Consider the following 21566-nt stretch of genomic DNA (forward strand, 5'->3'; position numbering starts at 1 on the left):
ACTTGATTGGAGGAATTGAGATGCGCCGCTAGATAACACGTGCTTGTCGCCGTTGTTCTGACAATTGAAATTATCAATATGGAGTATATAAGTATAACGTGATATAATATTTTTTCTATTGCATAAAAAATAGGTTCTGTTGATTAAATATTTAAGCCAGTCAAACGATGAACTGTAAACTGTGAATCATACCGTTCCAAATGAATAATAAATAAAACTACATATGTAGGTATTATAAAAGTTAAGAAATATGAAATAAAAAACAATAAACCTACCTACGTATAAGTATTCAAAAATTTCCCACAGAAAACAACTCTGCTTGTGATAAGATGCAGTTTACTAGTCAAATATTAAGTTTACGTAAGGTTAAATATGATTCTTGCTATGATTAGATCCAGATCAAATTAATAATACAACAAAATCCGTCTTATCACCATGGCTTAGGGACTTATCCGTAATGCTGAGATTACACATGATGCAAATGCGATATTCTCTACGAGACAGCTTTATATTCGTTTTGTTTAATATAATTAACGTTGTCTCCAACGCTTATATTATGTGATCATTAATAGCATAATATAATATATATTTGACAAGTCCCAGCTCCACCCGATAAATTGATACAGTAGCCCCGGAGAAGTCTTCATTGAAACAAACTTATAATCTAACTAACTTTTCCTATTTATAATTAAATTTATTTATTTTCTCATCACAAATGCACAATATATATACATTGTTAATCTATATAATATCTTAACACTAACAATATAATAGGTACATACATATTATAAATATTAAGTAATAATATTTTTTATGAATAAACATTAAGCAAAACAGTTTCCTGTGACCCTACCCACTTCTATTCGTTCGTTTTGATATAACTGATGCACACAAGCTAAAATGAAGCTTTCAGTGTTACGTTGAGCGGAACTTAACTTTCGCATTAGGTACCGAAAGTTCTTGAAGTTTCGATACAGTATAAAGAAAGGGTGAACGCTGACGTTTAGGTATTCTTATATAACGACCAATCAATTAATTAAGTGCTATTATTGAATAGATACTGAAACGGCTAGGTCAAGTTCATATGATTTATGTACCTGCTAATTAAGATACCAAAATGATGATATGAAACAAGGAGTCTATGTATAACACGGACCGAGTGACATCATGACTTGGAGCAGCCTTGAGCCGCAATCTGTATTGGTACGTCAGAATTATTCCTACATTATTAATCATCATTGTATCATACGAAAAATTAATTGATATATGAACAATTTCGGGTACAGCTAGCTATCCTTGAATATACAAAACACCACACTTTAATCTACATTTACCGAATGCATAGAGTTTCATGTCGTTTGTGAATATTGGGAATATTATAGTTTCTGATTAAAATTTCATATAACTGGACTAATTGAAGTTATTGATATTCGTTGATTAATGTACTACCAATTCTAAAGGACATAAGAAATAATATCATATTATATTCTAAAATACTTCAGACTTTGTTTTAACAAAAAATATTAAAGAAGCGATGGTTGTTGTTTTTTTTAAGTAGATGTATGTGTGTGTAATGGATTGAACGTTTTTACACGCTTTATATTAGCTTCACCTGTATGTTTGTAACCGACTAGCGACTGTATGTTTGTAACCGACTTCTTTGGGCGCGATTTTGACCCACTTTAAACGGCCAGATTTCGTTCAAACTTTGTAGATTTATTGAGGACCGATGACAATACAATAATTTGATAAAATTTTCTATTTTTTAGTTCGGTTTTCTATGAAAAGCGTGTTTTTTAGTTTTTTTAAACTACATATTATTTCTTTGGTTCTTCTGCCTAATTTATTCGCCAATGTGTTATCTGACACTTTTTTAACGAGTGACATAATTGTTATGTCATTTGTTTTCAACAATTGATACTTGTCGTTAACAACACCTACCTTGAAAATCAGAATTATTGAACTATGGCAATAAAATATATTGTTCATGATGAGTGTTGATTGGCAACCATTTGACCTTATTAGATGTACTTATGCAATACGCGATTGATTCTGTTTATTAACGATTTTATTTACCTACTATTTCCATCACGCCTTATTTATTGTTACTATGTATTATACTTACAAGCAATATATAATGGACGCAATACAATAATACAATTTACATAGTAATTGATTTAATGATAAACATAGATTTGTTATTGTGTAGCAGATTATATTGATCTTTTACATTTTTATAACATCAGGCGATTTTATATAATAATGATCAAATGGTCATTAGCGAGGAATGAAGACTTTGAGGAATACCAAAATTCCTGTTATCAGTCAGGGGATTGTTATTTAGCTTATTAATTACAAGTTATTTTCCTGTACCATTAAATAATAATTGTGAACGTCGATAAGTATATTTTAGCTAATATGGACCTAATTAGATTAATCTATATCTACTAATAATACTAAGAATATTATAAAGCTGAAGAGTTTATTTGTTTGAACGCACTAATCTCAGGAACTACTGGTCCGATAGCAGTAATTTATTTATAATATACTCAAATAGATTATAAGTTTTGCCACTTTTTCATCATTAAACGTAGACTGACTTGGTTTTGGCATCTATTGTTCTCATAAAAACATTACTTTCTTCAATATCTATATTCTATAGCGAACAAACAAGCCTGCTACTGTTTTATTATGTAAATAAATAAAATGAAACCATAAATGGGCGGTTCATATACTCATGAATTTATTTTACAGCCAAGATCAGTGATAAGTGTACAAAATTTGATTTAAATCTGTCCGTTTAAAATGGGTCAAAATCGAGTCTATATTCGGTTGCATACAAGCATACAAATATACAGGTGCTGTTAGGTTGTAAAAAACACTAATGAAGTAATGACTATGCTAATGACATTTTAAGAAGATAGAAAAAAGCGATAATATAAACGATTTAGTTGCTGTTTTGGATTATTAATTAATTAATTATTTGAGGATTCTAAAGTAAAGATTTATGAAAGTGAAGAATAGTATTTTTACCAGAATAAACCCCAATGAAAAAAACACTTTATTCTAATTTTAAAATTCTTGCTCTATCTGAATATAAATAAAGATAAATGGCAGTAATTCTGATAATAATCAGCTATCCTTACATTATTTCATTTTGTAAGAATTCTTCAGATGCTTTTATAATAACAGTAATAATCAAGAATTTCAATACGTTGGTAAAGAATGAGATCTATGAGTTTATAGGTCAGTTCTTCCTCAACGAGTTGTAATTTAATGACGACATCTGGCTAGCAAAAATATTGCGTTATAACTACATATATTTATTTGGTCGAAAATAAAAATATCTAGACGCAATCATAATAAATATTCATTTCGCATGATATATTTGCAACAAGAACAGGTTAATACAATAAGAATCTGCGTTTAAGTGTACCAGGTCACTAGTCAAGGTTAACCGGTGTTTTAAGATAGCAAAATATTTATAATCATACTATACGATTACAACAATAACAGACCTTTCTATTACAAAACTGTACTGTTTAACAACAAAAATAAATAATTGAAACTTTTTATATCTTCGTTTTTTTTTATAAATTCGAATAGTTACCATTTCTTCTTATATTTTTACTACAAGAGCATTATTTCCAAAGCTTATAATACTAAAAAAAATACATTTAATAATCGCATAAATATATCACATACCTACTTAGGTATTTAACTTACCTAGTTACTAATTAATTTATAAAGGTTCAACTGCGGTAAGATATAGAAAACTTAACTATAAACCTTGCCAATACATCAGGTACATATTTAATTCTATAATTTTATGAATACATTTTATTGCATTAAAATTTACAAAATAAATTTCAACCCAATTTGAATTCGATTTATTATTATTAATTCGTTTCCTCCGTAATATATTACTTACATTTTGAGACCAAAGAGCCTAATCGTTAGTAGAATCCAATTATAAACCACTTATACAGTCATATAAAAATATATTTTTAATAATAATAAGGCACTATAAGTCACTATAACATATACTGTAATAAAGCTTTCGTGATATGTTCGTATTTATCGTAAAACAGAAAATCACGAGCCAGCGGGGAACGTGCGGCTGCCAGCGTTCAGTTTGACGCACTGTTTTGATAATGTAGTATATTTTAGCGTAGTACGTAACAGCTATCGGCAAGGTGAGTGGGTGTTGTATTATAGCGACCGAACATATACCTACCCTTTTCATTCCAAATTTCTTATAACAGGCCAAGCTTTGTTGCCATCACCCAAACAATTTGGTGTTATTGAAATAACAGCGACCCCCTCTTCAAACAATCGTTTTCTGGTAGTAAGTATAAATGAAACGATTTTTTGTAGTCCATCCGTATAAGGCCTCATTTAAAGGGTCGCCATACCTAACTGAATAACTATTAAGTCCAGTGTACAGCGTGGTAAAGCAAATTAGGTCATGGTTCATGGTATTTTTACCATTTTCTTTCTGTAAAATGTTTGACACATGACTAAATGAAATTTCATTATAAACTGTGACTGTAAGTTTAAATTTATTTTTTTTCTTTAGTTTTCACAAGTTGCGGTCATTTTATTCCGTAATTTAAAAACACGAAGGATTGGTACGGATTCATTGATGATTGAGCCTATTTAGTTTATTGACTCTACCTAATTATTAATTATAGTTCATAGAAAAATTATGCATACTAATATCGTACCTACCTAATTGGGCCTTACCACGTAAAATACGTAGATAATTAATAGATACCAATTATTTTTTATTACTTTTTGCCATTATAAATCTATCTAGGTACTTATCATGTAGATTATATTTAACAATTATTATCTTGATACTTCTACGTGTGAAAATTATATTTTATGCTTACTTAAATCAATTTATAACGTTTCTTATCGTATAGTATATTAATAAGCCGTGTAGATATGACTAATAAAAGCAGTTCAAATCAACATTTCAAATGAAAACTCGAAAACCCTATTCCGCAGGTTCCACCTTGAGTCATTTGTTTCTACTCATAACATAAAGAAAATTAAACGTACCTACTCAATAATTTGTTTCTCACAATACAATAGTGACAAATCATAGTTTACGCACCTCTACGGATATAAATAGTTGCATAATTCAATCCATAAGCGGCGTCAGCCGTAAATGGAAATCGAATTTGCGTACGTAAGAGCGTTGAGTGCGAACTGAGTGCACGTGTACCGGTGGACCACCTCAAATGAGTGTACTTCTTGTCTCTTGCGCATACTTTAACACGCTCGATGTAGTGGTACATACTACATACCGAAAATTAGAAACAAGTCAAATTCAATAATTCGTAACACTTTAATTGACTGTAAAGATTAGATTGTTCTTTTTGGGACAAAAGAAATCTAATCTTTACAGAAAAATTCCATATATTCGTAGAAATCGTAGACAACATTGTATGATTGAATAATCAACAAATATTAATACTATGCAACTAATATTTAAAGAATAAACGCTTTAATCTTTTTATTTTCAATAGCAAGTGATGGACAACAATGCAAAATATTTATCTGATTTTTCTATCGTTTGATGTAGAGATTAAATTTTATTACAAACAAACATCTATGACAGTAGATAATATTTTTAAGCGCCAACATAAGGTTCTCTAAATCCCCAGAATCTCTGCCTGATTTGCCTCATTATTGTTAGTTGTTGCTGTGTTTTTTTTTCTTCACTCAAAATAATATAAACTAGCCAATCAAACTTACCATTTAAATATGAAGATACCAGAAGAATTTTATTGACGTGAAAACGATCAAGTGAGAGATTTTGAGTATATCTTAAAAAAACTCGCCAATAAACACCCTCGACGACAAAGAACATTGACACGATGATGTCAGCGCAAAAGCTTTGACATCCGCTTGGATAACAAAGTCTTTTATTGGCAAAAGTCAATGTGTCAGAAAGTGCCGCATCATTTGTCAAATGCAAAAAACAAAAGACGATAGAGCTATAACAAAAGGTGACGATGACCTGTTTACAATTCCATGCTCTACTTTCAGGAATATTAGACGTTTAACCCGAGGTCGTGATTGACTTAGGTGCGGCCATGCGTCTATGCGGTCATCCTACTGATATAGTCTGGCTATAACCCGGCTCTTTCTAACCGATTGGCTTTACGGTAATAGGATTTCGCCGAGCCATCCATTATAATTATTGGATTTCCGATTGAGTTGTCATCAAATACATTTGCTTGTACAAAAGATTTATTAATTCTTCGTGCGATTATATGATTATATCCGTTGTGTTATCGGTAAAGATAAATTCATGTACATAATCAGTTTAGCTTATCTGCTGCATGGTATTTTTTGTTTCTTCTTAAAATATATTATATAAATGAAATAAAATTACAACATTGCGGCCGCACCGTTCATTTTAATGTGCCTGTATCGAGTTTAAGATTATAAATAAAAATTAATAATGTGTAAATCACGTTTTAAGTATGTCAAATAATAACGAAACAGCCTTTAAGCACGTTAAAGAAGGCTATCTACGTGGACTTAACCACCCCATTTTTATACAAACTTAATACTTACATTATATTTTTAATATTATGTTTATGACACGTCTATGTCTACTATTATTTATCTACTAACATTTACAGAATTGCTACATAGTGATTATACAGGATAATAAATTTAAATAATATGTTTATAAATATAGGTACACTAAGTTATGGTTGGTCATAACGATTATGTTTATGGCATGCTCATATCCACATGTACGTACCTAGTTTGTTTGTTCAAGTGTTATTATTAATGTTACGTCGTGATTCATATATTACAGAGTGGTGCGATGCCGGTATTTGTTTTATCATTGCTGATAATGATGATAATAGTGCTGTCATAATGCCAATATCTAATTCCTTTACTTAACTAATTACGGAGGAAGTTGGCTTGCCGCCAGTTATCTCGCATTCGCCGAGCCAATTAGAAAAAGAGACTAGCTTAAAAAAATCTCTACTTGACACTGACGATAGATGTACTATATCTATCTCTATGTTTGATAAGATTTAAAATGTTTAAATTTGTATTATTGAGTAGAATATACTTTTAAACTAATCACGTAGGTATTTTTAAAATAAATTAGGTCAAATAACATTGAAGGCGTTTCCAATACTACCTAACTCCTTACAGAATATCGGCATCTCAATACCGTACATTATACCTAATGTCATATGATATTCTGTATGCATTACAATCTCTATATCTCAATCTAGATCTCTCTCTATCATAAATACACGAAAATATTTACTCTAATGTTACATAGGCCAAACTGAATCAATTATTACGAGCGTCTAGAGCTGCCATACTACGACAAAAAATGATTACATTTAAACATCATTAACTGACGCGAGAACTTTAATTACTATTTACTACCTGACAAGTTGTTCAATTAGGGTCAACCGGGGCAAATGCAACTATGGGGCTATTGCAACTAGTTATAATAACTAATTTATTAGAGTTGTTGTAATAAATCGCCACCTATGATTCAATAACTCAACGACTAATAAATCTTACAAGTAATAAATGGTGCCCCTACGATGAAAACTATTTGATTGATAGGCCATTGTGTCAAACCGCTATTTTGAAGTTGGTGTGCGTAAAAACAGGTGTCGAGTTTTGCAGACAAAAAAATTGTTTAGGAGTGATTTTTTGCAGGTGTTTTTGATTGGACACGATTATCACAAGCCGTTAAGCTTATTTCATTTATATTTTTAGTGCGTTAGTTGACTCTATTTTGTGTTATTGATGCAGTTACAATTGCCTCATGAAAATTTCACTGTGGGGTTATTGCAACTGTGAGGTTAGTTACAATAGCCCCTTATATTTTTGTATGAAACTAAAAACACTAGTGATGTGACAGTGTCGATATTTTTATTATGTATCCTTCTTGGTAGTCAAAATATACTTTCTTTATGATTAATTAAAGAAGAACCATCGATTATTTCTTCGATATTATACCCAGAGACGGGTTCATAAGTAAAATTCAAATTAGATAAAGCGTGGTTAAAGAATATAAGTAACTAAAAACGATAGGTAGGATAGTTCTGTGATTGTTCAAGTAATTTTTAGTAAACGGTTGATTAACTAATAAACGTATTTTGTTTGGTTTACGTTTTAAACAATATTTAACACAAAGAATATTATTTGTTCTGACCAAAAACTAAAATTGACTTAGTAGGTAGTACACTGTTATTTTTTTTTGTTGCGATTTAAAGTGGTAAATCAAAGTAGGTACATGAGTTTTTCCTCTAAATAATGCGGCGCCATCTACGATCGCAACGTTATTGTATAGATAACGTTATTGTATATATATATATATATAGAATAATAAAAATATATCGATGAATAAGTTTTTTGCATTCCCCACACTAATTCTCTAACAAATAGTTGCATTTGCCCCACAATCAGAAAAATAAGATTTTTCCTGAAAACTCGTCCTTGCTACACGGTAATCCAGTTCAAAATCCTATGAATAACATGAAATTTTATAAATATATTCTATATTCGTTGTTTTATATGAAATAGAAGAAGAGCTATGGCAGTTAGTTGCATTTACCCCCGACTAGGGGTTAATGTAACTTTTTCTACCAATTTTAGGAAATATTCTCACTACCAGTTATTTATAAGACTACTGTATTGCTTGATTGGTTGAAAATAATCTTGAATAAATACAAAAATCACTAAATGGGTCAAATAAATGACCAAATATAAAAGGAGATAACTGCAACCGATCAAACTTGAAACTTGTTATTTTTTAGTTGCATTTGCCCCGGTTGACCCTATATAAGTTTCAGTCACAGTTTCAGTGAACGTCAGATGTGAGATAACACACAATCCATTTAAAGGCATGGATATTTCACTTCTTTCATAATTTATAATAGCGTTAAACCTTACGATTGACTACCCACATCCATTGCCGACAGGTGTGGTATTGTACATTTTCTTGCAAAGCTGAATAAATTAGATTACAGGCCGTTGGGAGTGTTAAAAGTTTTTACTGTTAAATAAGTAGTATAAGTATATCTTAAATGTATTTGGAATTCTTCATACATTTTATTGGAAGAACCATTATTGAAATCGCAAATCGAAATCTGTGAAGCACGTTCAAATTATACTACTTTATAATCATATAAATTTTAACTGAGAACATTATTTTATTATAGTTTATTTATATTGAAAATAGATTCAACCATTTGACTAGAATATCTAAGAAAAACAGACAATTAAAATAAAAATTTTAATACTCACGGAGCTGAAGCCTCTAGAAATGTTGAAGATTAGGATGTAGGGAGCAAATCGGTTTTGCCATTATAACTACCTGGTAACAATATTAAAAATCAATTAAAAATAAATACGTAACTACAATTAGATGAAGAAATTTAAAATACAAATAATGATGAATTAACTGAAAGACTGTGTAGCGCATACCTATGTAAGTATATATTTATTTTGAACTTTTTGACAAAAGTATACTAGTCATTAAGAATTACCATAGAATTACTAATAAAAACCGGTCACGTAATTTAACATTAGTAAATGTTAAGAAATATCTACATTTTGAAACTTTTGCAACAACTTGCAACATAGTTACCTTTTTATCTCAAAAGTTGGAATTATCTTGATCAGCTTTAATAAGGATTTATAACCGTTAGTAGAAACATTAAATAATCATAAAGGTTATCATTAGATTAATTCTAAACAAATAATGTGAGCAGAAGATTAGAACCCTGCCATGAAAGATTAGGGGAAGTAGGGTGCGGCAGAACCATGAAATGTCGCGACATTTCCCGTGAGGTGACGTCACATGCCACTCCTGACATTTCGGCGAAAGCAACACTGCCCTACCTACCCTATGATAACTGAAAAACCTTAATAACGTCGTACCTTGCCTTGCTTTACTTTTATTTGCACGGCGCTCACATTTCTGCCAATGGCCATTGTTTTCACCTTGGCATTTGTTTACTTTCACATTTATGTGTAATATAGGCGTTTGGATATTTTGATGTTTTTATATGGCACCTATTGAGCATGTTTCTTTAAAACTAGTAGCAAAAACTTATATATAGAGTAGGTAATACACACAGTAACTTGCTTATCTTTCAGCTATGTTCATACACAGATTGAAATTATTCCTTGGGATACGTAATACCAACAATAATAATCAATCTTCGACTGCGCAACTATCACTGTGGCAACACTGTGTTGTTTTTTTTTTTTTAAATGATCAAACACACATTCTCATTGTTTAAATGCATGAGACAAATAACCCAGACTGGGATTCGTAATTCACCTTTTAAGTTATTTACCTTTTAAGTAATCATAAAGTTCTTGGATAGTTGGCGATTAACATTGGCAAGGTAAATTAATGCTAATTACAAAACAAACGTCATTAATCGACGGGATTTCGAGGTTAGTGGTATTTTCGTTAGTCAAACTTGGTCACCATGGAGACTATTCACTATCGTATATTATATATGCACTGTGTATATCATATTTACATTGGATAAAACTGAAATTTAAATACGTATAAACATAGGAATTTGGTTGACGAAAAGATTATTCAGACCGTTTGTTACAATTAGTAATATAAAGTATAATCCGAAAACATTGCGTGTAAGGTTTCAGGATTTCGGGGTTGGAATTTCATGTTCATTACTTAAAGTAGGGCAATTAAATTCATGTAAAAACTAAAAAGTGATAAATTATATAGAACTGATTCAGATAGGTATGTATACACTTATTTATGTATATTTATTTTCGACTTACAAATATTAAAATAAAAATTTCATTACGTACCTAATCATCATAATCATCACGATTTTGAAAGTACATACGGATAAAGGTTTAAGAATGGTTTTCAAATAAAATTCAATGGATCCTTCGCGAAATAAAAGTTCAAGGTCCTTAGTACGACATTCGTTCGGGTTCAGTTGTAAATAATTCATAACGTAATTGATTCACACGCGTGAGATTATTAGCAGCCGGTCTCATTCTATATGAATAGTGTATACTTGTATAGCCTGTAGAAACCGAGGTGCACCAATTGCTAGAACAATATCTTCCCACGCTACAATCGTCTTCAGTCACAACAACCATTAAATATTTAAATTTTATTTACTTATCCACGCAATGCGATGTATAATGGGATACGACTACTCTATATTGTTTTACTTTAGGCCAGAATTATATCACGCGGTAGTCTTACGACTCACGCTTATCCGTTGCGCCCATGCCGCGCGGAGGAACAGAGCGGGGTATCAGAGGGTAGGAATCCGACATAACCATGGCTCCATCCCCGGGAGCGAGGTATTATATCCAGTCAGAGTGTTTAAAATTTAAATAAATCTTTTCATGGACTGGATTGAGTGAATTGGAGCTAAATTCACACCTTTACCGCTATTGACCGTAGAAAATCCAGCTACCATTGTACCTACTATTTTTGCATAAAAAACAAACAATGAGGAACACCAATAATATTGTTGGTTTATGACAAAAAGTGGTTTGCTTCTGTTTTGCACTCCGGGATCATTTTCCTCTACAATGGTAAAGGAAGTTAGTGATAGTAGTTAGTAGTAGTACTAGTAAGTAGCTTTATATTATTAAGTATATGTTTGATCAACATATAAATTACAGTATCTACAAGCTTAAGAGTTAAAATAGAAACAGAAAGTGAAAGAAACTAAACCTAAATTTGAATAAATTGTCTGAAAAAAAAAGCCTTTATTAATTCCAATTTCAGGATACAGATACAGGTTATGGATAATGTAATTTTGACATTTATTGTCCTATATGGACCCCTCTTCAGGTGAAGGATTTTTCCATTTAATGTGGCTTTTGCAAGATTTGGCCAATTATGGGTTCTGATGGTTACAATCTCTCTCATAAATTTTAATAAATTGTCTATGCAAGTGATTAAATATTAAAGATCAAACTTAATTGTATTAGTTATTTGTAAAAATGTTGTAAAAATTGAACAGCTGAATGCTAACTTAACAAAGCTTTTTAAGGTGCTTAATACTATACTAATGTCAATCAATTGTTATTGCTGTTTAGCACATTAGACATGTTTAAACCTTAAAAAAACTATTTATAAGAGATAATAATAAATAAATATTAATTGTCGGTGTTCACATACTTTGTGTCAACACTGAACAGAATGAGAAAATATACAATGTCTGTTTATTTATAAGAGTAGAAAATATTATGTTAGTGAGTCAAATTATTTAAAGAATAAAACAGATACTCTCAAATCAGTTTTAGTTGAGCCCATTATTATGTTCAGTTGAAATTTATTTTAAACTATGTAGAATCTACATTGTAGATGCTGTTATACTGTGCCTAATTGACATGGTTGTGCCTAGTTTCAAGGATAGAAAATAAGAAAAATACATAGTAGATAATCATTGTTAAAACAGGTTGAATTTTATTTCATAATTTATCAAGTTTTTTTTTTTCTATTTTTGAACATATGAATTACAATGAATTAAAATGTTTCGAGAAGAATGGGTTAAGTATGTTGTAATTCAAAAAAAAATTAATAACTAACTACCTACTTAATACTATAACAAAAATATGTTAAAGTATTATGCTGTTCTTTGGTGTTTGTCCATAGTAATGTTAGAACTTTGATTGCATGTATTGATTTATTTTCATTGAACCAATACCCAAATAGGTATGTGATGAGCTGATTATGCTTTCATCACACTTCATGCTTTTTAAAATAATCATAAATGTATGTTTCTCAACGCTACTGGTGATATTTCCTGAAATATAACTCAACTTGTGATTTTTTTAGTATATTAATAGGTTTTATGGGTGCTATTATTTTCATCATCAACAATAGCAAAGTTTGCAGACTTATGCTATTTATACAGGATCCTTGACTGCAAAATATAACCCTAAACAATGCAAAAACAACCAATTATTTGGAATCGATATTTTCTAGTAGCACAATACAGAATCATGTTTTATTTCCTTACTATAACTGCCTACTTTAACTGCCTACTGAGCCGACGGTCCCGGGTTCGATCCCCGGTCAGGGCAAATATTTGTGTGATGAACTCAATTATTTGTTCTTGGGTCTGGGTGTTATTATCTATATATATGTATTTATTAAATATTATATTACACAACACAAGCCTTAATTAAGCTTACTGTGGGACTAGGTCGATTTGTGTAATAATGTCCTATAATATTTATTTATTTATTTATTATATCTTGCTTGATGAATGTGTAGATCCGACAATTCACGGTTTACAACAGGTTGATGGCTGTATTTTGGCGATCTAAAAATAGACCTGCCGGATTACGTTGCAAACATACTTTTTATTTGTTAACTCCTACCACTTTTATTTTCATTTTTCGAGAAAAAATATCCAATATGAAACTATGAAAATATAAAAAGTGAAAGTAAATCAAAAAGTTGGCAACGAACAGTTTATCTACATGGTCATATAAATAAGAACAGGTACAATACTTACTGATAATTAAAATTGGATTAACCTCTTCTGCAAAATACACTTATCACTACTATTTCAACACAGTTTTTAGCCGAAAAACAATTAAAAGCCACAACGCTTAAAATTGAGAATTATATTATTTCACACACGGATACAAACTGACTGTGACTGTGACGTACAGTAGACGTAGACGTGAGTCGTGAATAGTGCACATTATTCACAGATAACTATATATTCAGAGACATTATTTGCCATCGGGGTATTAACCTTAGAGTATACTATCTATAGAGTGCGAACAACCAAGTGGGAACAGTAGGCACAGGTGGGAACAACACGACGTTCCCGCCGCGAGCGCTCGTAGTCGTGGTTGAGTGCTGACGAAGTGCGTTGCTCTGGAATTTTATTCATATTTACGAATAAACATGGTGAAATGTGCAGTTCTATCTTGCAAAAACGATACTAGAAAAATAACAAAATTGAAATCCAGTATCACATTTCATCGGTAAGTCGATTGTTATAATTATTTTTATGAAAATAAATCTAGCATCGGGGGGGTGAAGAGAAAGTGGGAGGGGACCCGCGCAGGCTCGCTCGCGCAACTCACGTGATCATAGTGATGTGACTTGACCAACGCTGTACTCGATAGTTTACAGTTTACTAGAAGAACTATATTTTAACATATTATTTATTTTACTTTAAAATTAAAACTCTTCTAGAAATGTATTATAAATAATTTTGTGGTGTGTTTGGTATGATACAATTTCTAATATTATGATTGCGAATGTATTATAGCGTAAATGAAAAGTATGTAATGTTACGATATATGGACCGCTAAATTGATTTTTAAGATTTTGGTAGGTATAGAATGGGTAAAATTAAATAAAAAATTATTAATATTATTTATTAGTTATTTCATTTTAAATTATTAATTATTTCTCATTTTAAAACATTATTATTATTGTTCTATTTATTATTGAAAAAAATAGCACTAAGCTCGATCTCTTATTTTATTAATTTTAATATTTAAGAAGTCCATACGTTTTTCTGATATTCCAATTAAACATATTTTTTTAAAGTACTTATAAAAAATGTTGTGTGGTTTTATGAAACCACGGTAAAAGTGAAACTTAGGCACAAAATTATCGTATTTGTACGTCGTTATCGTACGGTTCGACCGTCACGCGACATGCGCTACACAGACCAAAAAGTTTGAGACGATGTTATAAAAGTTTCACTTTAATTAATACAAAAAATATTCAAATGGAATAAACACACTTTATTCACTTGGTAAACAAATTTAAATTTACATATTTATTCATACATTTCTCTTTTAATAACATATTGAACATAAAATTTACATATGATACATATTTATTTACATAACTTATCGATAGCTCATCACGCAATTGATATCTACTCATCCCTATTTGTCACACACACATCTATATAGTATCTATAGCTCATCTGCCTACGATGTGCTCAAAGCAATTTGTGCAATATTCGCGCTCTATACTATTGTAATATATACTCTAAGGTATTCACCCTTTACCACCTTACATTTTATTTATTAAGCTATTGCTATTGCATAGCTTCTATCGCGGGCCTTGAGCGCGGGGACCGAATCGAGAAATTCCGTAACGAAAAAACCTCACGCTCCCCACTCCGACGGGCACGGAGGTGTGGCTTGAAGGCATAGCATTGGTGCAAATTGCAATAGCTTTACCGCGGCAGTCCCCGAGTGCCACACGTCTTTTTTATTTCTATTAAATTTTATGATAATCTACTGAGCATTCCTTGTATTCTTATCTTCTAGATATTTGTAAGTATGTAAATGTTATTTTAGACACGTACTAGAAAATTCGATGTAAAAATTATATATTTAAAAACTAGAATTATTATATGCTTTAGCCTTGACCTGCATTTATTAATATTATAGAATAAAATAAAAATATTAGCCGATGTTATCTCTCTCCTTGAGTAGTATTACCACTGTTCTATGAGTATTACTATATTACTTGCTCTGGGAGTAGTATTGGAACGAAGTTCCATAACGCGCATTGCAAAAGGGCGCTAGACGGAAACGGGAAAAGAAGACTCTCGAACTTAATTCAGAATGGGTATATTCTACATTCTTACGATATTTTTCAACATAGTATGCAGGATAATATGTATAATAAATATATTAATTATTATTAAATATGTACAAATAGAATATTTTTCATATATTCTAGTATTAAACAACGTTAAATATGAAATTTTTTAACATGAAACTATGATTTTTTGAAGTGAAACTTCTTTATCGGGGTTGGAAAAAAATTTAGTGTAACATTTTTCGTTACGCGTGACATTTTTCCGTTACGCGCCATCTTTTTCTTATCCCTACCACGCGTGATTCGACGTATTTCTGTAAAGTTGCATATATATAGTAAATTATTTTTTTAAAAATAAGGTCTGAATAAAGAAGTTTCACTTCTTACGCACACACTAGCACACGCACACATTTTTTTTAACTTCATTGTTTCTACGTATTTTGTAGAATTTTATTATTTGAGACCACTTTGAGACTATGTTACAGAAATTATATTTTTTAGGTAAAACTTTGTGTAAAATTTATATTGAGGACCAAAATATCAATCTATTTATTACTTAGATCATTAAGTATTTATTATGTGGATTGGTGGATTGAGTTGTTGCCTGAAGTCTGTGCTCGGACCAGAGTATATATGTTCTGTGGCTCGGACTGACATATCATGTCAAAGTCAAACGAGGAAGCGTTCGTTATACCTAACGATAACGTACATATTTCTATTTTCTGTGGATAATTCGATGAGCGATTTTTTATAAGAAGATTACATAGCACAATAACTGGCTCAAACTATCGAAAAATGAATATATCTATAGAGAAAAAGAGAATGGATTGTCCAGCCCTGCCCAAGGGTTGGCAAAGAGAAGAGGTCATACGAAAAAGTGGGCTTTCAGCAGGGAAAGTTGATGTTTATTATTACAGGTAATTTATTATTCCAAATTCTATTATATTTCTCTGTACAGATATGGACGTACTTCGATGGTTTATATATATTTTAATATAATAATATGAAATATGATGAGTGATTAGTATTTACTAGAAATAAAAGACGAGTATTTACCATCACTATGACGTTTATAATTGACGATCTAACATTAAAATGAACAAAATTTGGAAGTACAAATATGCAGAGTTCTTCTTACAGTTCTTATTAATAAAATTACCGTTATTTGCACAAGGATTCACACATGTATTCACCCCTGCTGTGTAAAGATTAACAAAACTAACGTAATATTATGGTGCCAATAAGTTTTCTATAGCCCAACAGGTAAAAAGTTTCGCAGTAAGCCAGAGCTAGTTCGTTATCTTGGTGATAGTATGGACCTGTCGTGTTTCGACTTTCAGCAGGGTCAAATAAACACCATGCTGCTGTGCAAGGCCAAGAAAGCTCGTGCGCAGTTTGATTACAGGTTCATCCATCAGTGTCCTAACTTCTATCACCTGTGTTGTGTTCACTAGTGCAGTTTTGCTTTTGTTACATCTGTTTTATGCTATATACTTGGCTTGAAATTGAAGATCAGTATTCTTATTTATCAATGTGCTGTTGATGTGTAAGTTGTTCAACATTGGCTTAGTTTAGTGTAGTTTAGATTGTATATGTGTATTTAGTTTATAATGGAGCAGCTTTAAATACACATTGCACCTTCAATTTGTGCAGCAGAATTGTTTTTGTCTAGCTTATTCATATCAATCACTGTGCTTTTCATTTGTCTTTATTGTATCTTTGAATTATTTCATATGTCCCAATAAATACTAGTAGACTACAGGCCCATGTTGAAAAAATTATGGGTCATTTGACCCACCACCTGACCTATCTAGAATGATATAAGAGCATAAAATAATAAGATTCAGCACTATGACGACACTCGTAAGCTGTCCACCTGAGTGCAGATGAGAATTCGAAAGTTCAGGTAGAGATTTTCTCCCCTTGTCTCCATGATTTTTGTACGGCGTTGCGGAATAATGGCTTAAAAGCAGTATAGAAATAGTATGACACAGATGCCGTACAAAAATGGTGGTCCACAAAGTCGGAATTTATTTTTATTTTTCGACAGTTGCCAGGGTAAATTTGGTCATTTGATTTTGTTCGGCATCTGTGTCATACTATTTCTATACTACTTTTAATCAATTATTCCGCAATGCCGTACAAAAATCATGGAGACAAGGGGAGAAAATCTCTACCTGAACCTTCGAATTCTCATCTGCACTCAGGTGGACAGCTTACAAGTGACGTCATAGTGCTGAATCTTATTATTTTATGCTCTTATATCTTTCTAGATAGGTCACCTGGTGGGTCAAATGACCCATAATTTTTTCAACACGGGCCTGTAGTCTATAGGTATTTATTGGGACATAGTATAAGGAGTAAATCTCTATACATTGCATAAGTATGTGAAATAAAATTTCTGTTACATTTTGTACAAGCCATTAAATTACATATAAAACTTACATAATATTATCATAGCTGGGTAATATTTAGTATTTACTATTTATCAAACACTTTTTGTTGAAAAATGTTTATCATTAAAATTATATTATGATATAAAAACTATTTAAAGCTTGCATTGACGTATGAGTATGTATTGTAATATTCATCCAATTTTCTGAGGCAAAGCTCTGGCTATGCCTCTATTTGGCACAGTTTTTTTATAAAATCTCATTCAAAATTTATTTTAATGCACTTGCTTTACAGCAAGTACATAGTTCAAATAAGTGTATATAAGATTTTTAACATTACCGTCACTAGATAAGGTGTATATTTGAATGATGAAGTTTTTTTACATGTTTTCGTTATTAGTGAATGTAATTATAAGTGTATTATGCCACTCGGATATTTTTTTATTACATTTTAAAAGGTGATTGTGAGTTAAGTTGTTTTAAGTACCTATGTCAATGACTGCTTGGTAAATAGTTGATAATGGCTTAATGATGAATGGACAAGTTTATTATTGAAGTTAATTTAAAAGTTTATCCATAAGTCAAAATGTTAACTTCGTTTATTGTCTTTGGATTGATGGATTAATGAGGTAATGCCCAGCTATGCTTACAATATAAAAATTAATTAAATATTAAAGAACTAATAATATAAATTATAATTTTAACAACTAACTTGCAAAGGGTATTAGTATGCTCTGGTGATTCACAAGTTGTAAATAATGTATAGATACCATCCCATAGCATGATTAACTGCATGTATACTTCATATTTAATAATAAGCATATAAGGAATCATCACTTTTTGTGTCCAATTATTAAAACTCAATGTTCTATAAATTAGAAAATATGTTAGCAACTAAGTGTGGTTTTGTTTGTGTGTAGTGGACTATGGTGTTTATAAGAATTTAATGACAAAAAATATTTTAGCATATAATTTGTACATACAGTTATATTTATCAGTTTTTGATATAGAGATTAACATGAAGGTATCATTGTCTCATGACTAAACAAATTTTTATATGAGAAAGGTTTTCAAATTGTTTATTTTATACAGGGGTGTGCGTTCTGATGCTTCATTAGTGCCTCCTATTCGTCAAACAGCTTCAATTTTCAAGCAACCAGTGACTGTGTATAAAACTCAGGAGAGTAAGGTTAAAACTGACTTAAAACATGGCACTCAAGAGAAACCAAAGCAATTATTCTGGGAGAAAAGGCTTGAGGTAAAATTATTAATAGCAATATATTAAAAAATTGTAATATTCTAGATCAGTTCATGTAAATTGATAAGTACAAGCCACATTAATACTTGTTGAATGAAATTGTGGCTAACTTATAAAAGAAGTCCCTGGAATTCTTATTGAATTTACAAAATAATGAAATGAAACTAATAATTAATTATCACTAGATTAAGGGCTGGTTTTACAGTTTTACTAAATAATATTTTCTGTTGAGTTGTTTCATTCAGTTGAAATGGCAAATAATGTATGAAATTGGAGTACTGTGAAAAAATGCCAAATATCAGGAATATTATCAGCAAGTAATATAACCAGCCCTAAATAAATTATATTTGATTGGCTAGAGTTCACAAACATTTTTTTATTTTCTAATTTCATAGCCCATATTATGATCAGAACAGAAAAAAATTCATTATTATCACTTTTTAGGGACTAACAGCTTGTGATGCAAATGGTGTGATTGGTACCACTTCACTGCCCAAGTACATAAAATCATTGGGGCCATACACTTCAGATGCTACAACTATTCAATCGCTTGCAACTGCTTTACATGTTTCATCACAACCTATAACAGGTAAACAAGCTTATTTTTAACTCAAGTTTTCTTCAAATCATTCATGAATGAGCTTTTTAAACTGCCACCCATTTAGGAATTTCCAAACTCCTGAGAAGAATTATCATTCCATACATTAAATAACATGTTTCCTTTTCACAAAAATCAAGAAAGTTAAACTCCTATAAAAGTGTATATGAATCTAATAGTAGCCCTAAAGAAACAAAAAAATAACTTTTCCAAATCCAAAGACTAGGTGATGGCTATAATTACTAGTGCTTATTGTGTTTTACCTTATTTCAGGTCAAACTGGATCAAAGCAATCCATCTTGGAAAATCCCGGCGTTTTTTTAAACCCTGAGCAGCCGTTAATAGCGGCTGTGACAATAACAAAGGAAGACGTGAAGCGTCAGGAAGAGCGTGTGAAGCGCGCGCGTATCAGGCTACAAGAGGCTCTTGCGGCCGCATAGGGTTCAGCCGGCGACGGGGAAGGTCCTTCCTCCGTCGCCGACTCGCAGGAAACTGACCCCGTCGACATGGTACTGCCAGACTCTACAGCGGACTCGCCCAAGCCTTGTGCGTCTGACTGCCTACCAGATAGCACAGATGGTACTATGTAAAATATAAGTATTTATAATCTTTAATAACTCAGGCCCCGGAACCACAGACACAATAGAAAATCTATTGTGTGTGGGACCGATCGGGCCGCTTGGGGCTCAATGGGTTAATGTAACTGTAACATACTTTCTGAACTAAGCATATTTTTAATAATATAGCATGTATTTTGAATTACAATTTGATATGCATATTTTTATAGTAGAGCCATTTTAATAGGCAACATTTGACAGTTCAACAAAATTCAACAATGTAACCTAGTAACGACAACATAGAATAACATGATATTTCGTTTTGTTAGAACTGCACATTTGCTTAACTTTTTTCAATTACGACCACATATTTATAATAATAATGACCGATACAAGTAATTTTAATATTTCATTTTACTGATAAACCATTTTAAACATAATAAACAATTTCTGAATTGAAGAACTGACGTCGCTACAATTTTGTGTCAATAAACCTTTTTTCTTTTTAAATACCAGAGACGTTACTCTAAAAATCGAAATCTGACATCTAGAATCGAATGCATTGATTACTTCTGAATAAAAATCATCATAAATTAATAAATTCGATTGACAAATGTTTCAAATCCGTATCGATTAATTCACTTTAATCGATGTTTTTAAGCAGGTTACCTCTCTTGCCTATTGTAAATGTTGCCTATTAAATTGGCTCCACTATAATAACCCTTATTACTATTGTAATGTGATTATTGATATTACCTACATTAAAAGTTTAAAATATTATAACTGATAAATTATGACAAAAATGTGCAAAATTCACAATTATGTTTTATCTTGAAATTTGATTAAAAATATTTAGGTACTTACGTTATTGTTTTATAAACATTCTTATATTTTTTCAATTATAATTCATATCATAATATAATACATATTATTCAAATTATATGAGTAAATTGCAGAGAGAATGTAGGCTAGGCTTAGTAATTATGGTCTAAATTATAAGACTACATACTTATAAAACAAAGCTAAATAGTATCTAAGTATTGGGTGTGAAGAAAGTTGAATAAATAAGTAATTATTAATAAGGTGCATGTTAAGAAAGAGTAAGGATTTTTCTATTTTGTACATAAGGCAAATAAAACATTTGATG

At 31.0% G+C, this 21566-nt stretch overlaps 2 protein-coding genes across 5 annotated transcripts in view; one reads left to right on the forward strand and one right to left on the reverse strand.

The window, feature by feature from the left end:
* Window positions 1–13698, reverse strand: part of ATP8B (ATPase phospholipid transporting 8B) — a 52291-nt gene extending 38593 nt beyond the window's left edge. The window contains exons 1-2 of one of the 3 annotated variants that reach the window (XM_090113236.1): window positions 13545–13698; window positions 9313–9382 (exon numbers count right to left, since the gene is read on the reverse strand). The gene's annotated coding sequence lies outside the window, so the exon portion shown is untranslated. Of the gene's footprint in view, window positions 1–3931; window positions 4148–9312; window positions 9383–13544 lie in introns of those variants that run through there. The other 2 variants (XM_090113239.1, XM_090113237.1) reach the window with 2 other exon arrangements.
* A 2622-nt stretch (window positions 13699–16320) lies between these two features.
* On the forward strand, window positions 16321–20640 carry MBD-like (methyl-CpG-binding domain protein 2). 2 transcript variants are annotated; one of them, XM_090112947.1, is made up of 5 exons: window positions 16321–16530; window positions 16869–17018; window positions 19099–19264; window positions 19709–19853; window positions 20136–20640. In XM_090112947.1, exons 1-5 carry the CDS (start codon window positions 16409–16411, stop codon window positions 20300–20302), a joined length of 750 nt encoding a protein of 249 aa, XP_089969073.1. In that variant the 5' UTR covers window positions 16321–16408; the 3' UTR covers window positions 20303–20640. The 2 variants fall into 2 exon arrangements, with proteins under 2 accessions (XP_089969073.1, XP_089969074.1); XM_090112948.1 differs by lacking the exon at window positions 16869–17018.
* Window positions 20641–21566: the final 926 nt, after the last annotated feature.

Source organism: Colias eurytheme, chromosome 19 (genome assembly GCF_061535395.1).
Source record: "Colias eurytheme isolate Ceu_HAF_F1 chromosome 19, ilColEury1 Martin Lab GWU primary, whole genome shotgun sequence".
Lineage (NCBI taxonomy): Eukaryota > Metazoa > Arthropoda > Insecta > Lepidoptera > Pieridae > Colias > Colias eurytheme.